The 4249-nt window shown below is 59.4% G+C and overlaps 1 protein-coding gene across 1 annotated transcript; it reads right to left on the reverse strand.

Annotated features, from left to right (window-relative positions):
• Positions 1–1365: 1365 nt before the first annotated feature.
• Positions 1366–3976, reverse strand: LOC103607394 (Niemann-Pick C1-like protein 1). The gene is made up of 3 exons (XM_008591904.1): positions 3923–3976; positions 1632–3178; positions 1366–1471 (listed from the first exon to the last, which is right to left on the reverse strand). Exons 1-3 carry the CDS (start codon positions 3974–3976, stop codon positions 1366–1368), a joined length of 1707 nt encoding a protein of 568 aa, XP_008590126.1.
• Between the last annotated feature and the right edge of the window lie 273 nt (positions 3977–4249).

Genomic DNA, 4249 nt, shown 5'->3' on the forward strand with positions numbered 1-4249 from the left:
GGGGGGGGGGGGGGGTTGGGGGCAGATACCAGGCAGAGTCTGCCCAGGTAAGTCATGTGTAGACAGGCCCTGGAGACATCAAGATCACTCACTGGCTTGCTGCTCTGTACCCAAACAGTATTCAGATAGTTTGGGGGTCTGGGCTGAGAGGAAGGGTTTGGTGGCATTGCTGAGCCAGTCACCCAACATGGGCCACAGGTACCTTGGCTGAGTTTGTGTGTAGTACTCTGACCAGTATGGATGTGAGTAGTCACATTCCCTACTTCTGGCTCTTTGGGGTAACCATCCTACCAGCAGCACCTTCATCTTCCTTGCCATCAGAACCCAGACTCTATTTGGTGAAGGGTTATGCTCACAGTTCAGGTGAGAGAGGCTGCTCCCTACTCTTCCAGCCCTGCTTACAGCCAGCAGTGACCATGTGATGTGGTTCTGGCCCACATGAAGGCTTTTGCTTTCTTTGTTAAAGATGTATGTAGCTGGCATGGTACTCTAATGTTATAGGGATCGGGAGGAAAAAAACCCCACCCTTGGAGACCGATATAGAAAAAGAGAAAAAGATTTTTATTTCCAGCAGCCGGGACGGCACCAGCCAATTCAAGGTGCGGCACCGAACCGTCTTTGTTCTCGGTTTTTAAAGCTGCAAGCATGGCAACTCGGTCGCCCGATCACCGCGCCAAGAGGTATTAGCCAATGCAAGCAAGCCAACAGTACANGGGCCGGCCCCTATTTGCCTTTTAAACTCTCATTTGCTCTCAAGTGTACAGAGTATGAAAAGTTCATTTTCAGGATCTCTGCACCAACTGCAAAGAGCCTCCACCTGCCCACCCACTGCCCTCTCTCTCAGCCTCAGCCTCAGCCTTGTCAGCATCCTGTCTGCGCCACACCAGGTGGACAGAGCCAGGGACCAAACCGCAAACGGCATAAGGATGTGTGATTGTGGCCTGCACTAAAACACCAGGCCTTGCACCTGGGGCCTGAGGCTAGCCACAGCCCCATCCTGACCCAGGTACACCAGGCCTGGCACCTGGGGCCTGAGGCTAGCCACAGCCCCATCCTGACCCAGGTACACCGCATAAGGATGTGTGATTGTGGCCTGCACTAAAACACCAGGCCTGGCACCTGGGGCCTGAGGCTAGCCACAGCCCCATCCTGACCCAGGTACACCAGGCCTGGCACCTGGGGCCTGAGGCTAGCCACAGCCCCATCCTGACCCAGGTACACCATGGTACCTCAAGAGCTAGAGATGGCCCTCCAGGGCCTGGCACAGAAACAAAAAGAAAAACAAAGCCAACACAAACATGAGTTGGGCCAATCAGATTCCTCTGAGACTTAAGCTGAGAGTAGGGAGGAGGGAGCTCCCACATGTTAGGAGTGCTCCAGGAAGACCGAATGGAAACAGGGCTGGGGCACCGTGAAGGCCACATACAAATCTGCTACAGTGAGCAGGAATTCTGACCAAGGGGACTGGGGGCTGGGGAAGGAGTGCACAGAGAATCAGGCACATTGTGGCCCTGGGACAGAGACATGGGCACAGCAGCCTCTGGTTCCTCAGGACTGGCTGTGCACCTGGCCCAGCTCCTGGCAGGCCCACCACCTCCCTGTCCTCTGTCAGGACCCTGTCGAGGACTCACTTGGCGCAGTAGAGAAAGTGGTCCCTCCAGTCGACCTGGGAGGTCTGCCCCGTCAGCGTCTGGTTGGCCGTGAGCAGCAGGAGCGTGCTGTTGCTCTGGAAATACTGCAGGAAGCTGTTGATGCAGCAGTCGGACAGACTGGCGTTGTTCGGGTTGAGGGGAGCGTAGCAGATGTCCCGCAGGGAGATATTGCGTTGCGCCTCGGGAGACCACACCTGCAGGTGCCGCAGCTTCTCCTGAAGCTCCAGCAGCTCCAGCAGCAGGTCCACGTTCAGGATCCCACTGAAGTTCTTGGGCCCCAGCAGCAGGGAGTCGTACCTGTAGCTGGGCCGGTTTGGAGCCGTCAGGATCACCTGGTTGGTCCGGAAGAAGGGGCCAAAATGCTCGTCATGGAATGCCTTCTCTCTCCGGGCTTGGCTATTGGGGGCCGACCACAGCTCCACGGGGTCCGTGGTGAGTTCTGTGAAGGTCAGGCCCCCTGCTAAGGACACCACCACCACGATAGACACTGCCAGGACAGTCAGCGGCCATGAGGCCACCCACGTGCCCCAGCACTGGAAGAACCGGCTGAGGCAGGTGTGTGTGTAGAGGCTGAGCCTGTCAGAGAGGCTAAGTGTGTTAGGGAGGCGGGCACTGGCCTTGGGGTCCTCCCTGTTGCCCTTGTCCTTGCGGGGGGCCGCACGGAAGCACATGAGGACGGAAGTGAGCACCACAAGGACAGAGCAGAGGATGATGATGAGAGCCAGCCAACCTGGCATCAGGCCCAGGTGGAAGGTGTCATCCAGGGCTTGGGGGCGGGTGATGACGGGGCAGGATGCAGCGCAGTCCTGGCAGGAGCAGGCCGCTGCGCCATTGCCCTGGGACTCGTTGCAGTGCACAATCTCCTCATTCAGAGGCTGCATCCCGTCCTCCAGAGCCTGACCGGGCTCCACGAGGTGGAAAGTGATGTCCAGAGGGGCCAGGCCGTTCCCCGTGTCTCCCTGGAAATTGAGCCAGCGCTGAGCATTGCAAAGGGCAGAGCCATATACACCGCACATGGTGCTCACGGCCAGCGTGGCAGCTGCAGGGATGCGCACTCGGCTGCAGGATTCGTAGGTTTGCTCGGCAAAGCTGCTCTGATAGAAGGCCTCATAGGCCACCACAGCTGGGGGCTGGCCGGCCTCTTGCTGGGCCACACGGGTGACATTGATGAAGAGGCTCTGGTTGGGGCTGCAGGTGTTGTGGCAGTGCAGGCTGACGAAGTTGTCAGAGCAGGCCGGGCAGCGGGTGAGGAGGGCCTTGGTGATCGACAAACTCGTATCCAGCGACACCAGCTGCTTGGCAGAGCAACAGGCCTGCGTGGTGTCAGGGCCGGTGTAGAGGCGGGGGCAGATGCTCTGCAAGAGGGCCAGGTGTTCTCCCGTGATGCTGCGGGCCGGTGTGTTGGACAGACAGGACACATTGGACAGTGACAGGAGGCCTCCAGACACCTCTGGGTTACTGCCACATTCATCGTAGAAGGTACAGTAGCCGGCCTTGTGGATGGGCGTGTACAGCTCACCCTGGGCCTGCGGAGCACAGCAACATCACTCGGGGGCCTGACACGAGTCGGCACAGTGGGCGCTGTCCAGGCAGCGGCAGACAGGGCATGAGGGTAGGAAGGACACCGGGGGGAAGGGGGTGGGCAGTTTCCCAGAGGCCCATATTAGAGTGACAAGTGAGCCGTGCAGCCAGGCCTTTCTTCCTGAGGGTGATGGAGTCTGATAGACCTGCAGTTCAGGGAGGTCACACTAGAGAGGCAAGGGAGCCCCAAGGTGCCTCATGGGTGTTGGGCTCTGCCCACAGCCTGAGTCTCACTGGAGCCAACCACCCCACCCCGCCAGCATCAGCACAAACTTGGGGCCCAAAACCATCACCCACCTCCCAGACATCCAAGTGAGCGAGGAACTTAGGAAGCGAGCGCCCTGGACCCATCCCAACCCCAGGATGTTCAGTCCTCTTGAAGCAATGCTCGCCTGGGAACCCACCGCCAGCACCTCCTTGACTCAATCTAGGACCCCACAGCAGGGCCAGAGATGGAAGTTGCTCCAGGTACACCAATCCAGCTGTCTCTCCCTGACCCCATGACCTGGAGACGGTCCACCCCCCCCTCCTCTGAGGGCCTGGGATCTCTCATGTCCAGAGACCAGCCTGGCCCCAAGACCACAAGGTCCTCCCTCACTGTGGCCCAGCAGCCCCCGCCTGGTACCAAGCTGGCCCTGGGGCCCCCAGTGGGAGGCAGCAGGGACATGGACAGGAGCACCAAGACTCACCGAGTACAGGAGCAGGGCCCAGAGCAGCCAGCTCCTCAAGCTGGCCTCCGCCATCCCAGGGCTGGGAAGCAGTCGGAGGAGAGCAGGGCCAGGCCTCGGGGACAACCAAGCACTGGACATACATTAAGGGAGCCTCCTCCCCTTCAGTGACAGCCCTGGCCTGACTGTGTTGGGGACCAATGGGGCTAAGCCCTGCTGGTTAATGATCCACCTACTCTCCTTCCTCCCACCATTTGGCCCCTTCCACAGGCCCTCTTTTAGATGAACCTCATCGTGGAGGTGCTGGAGTCTCCACCCACTTCCCAAAGTGACCGCAGCCGGAGAGTG

Source organism: Galeopterus variegatus, unplaced genomic scaffold (assembly GCF_000696425.1).
Source record: "Galeopterus variegatus unplaced genomic scaffold, G_variegatus-3.0.2 Scaffold7382, whole genome shotgun sequence".
Taxonomy (NCBI): domain Eukaryota; kingdom Metazoa; phylum Chordata; class Mammalia; order Dermoptera; family Cynocephalidae; genus Galeopterus; species Galeopterus variegatus.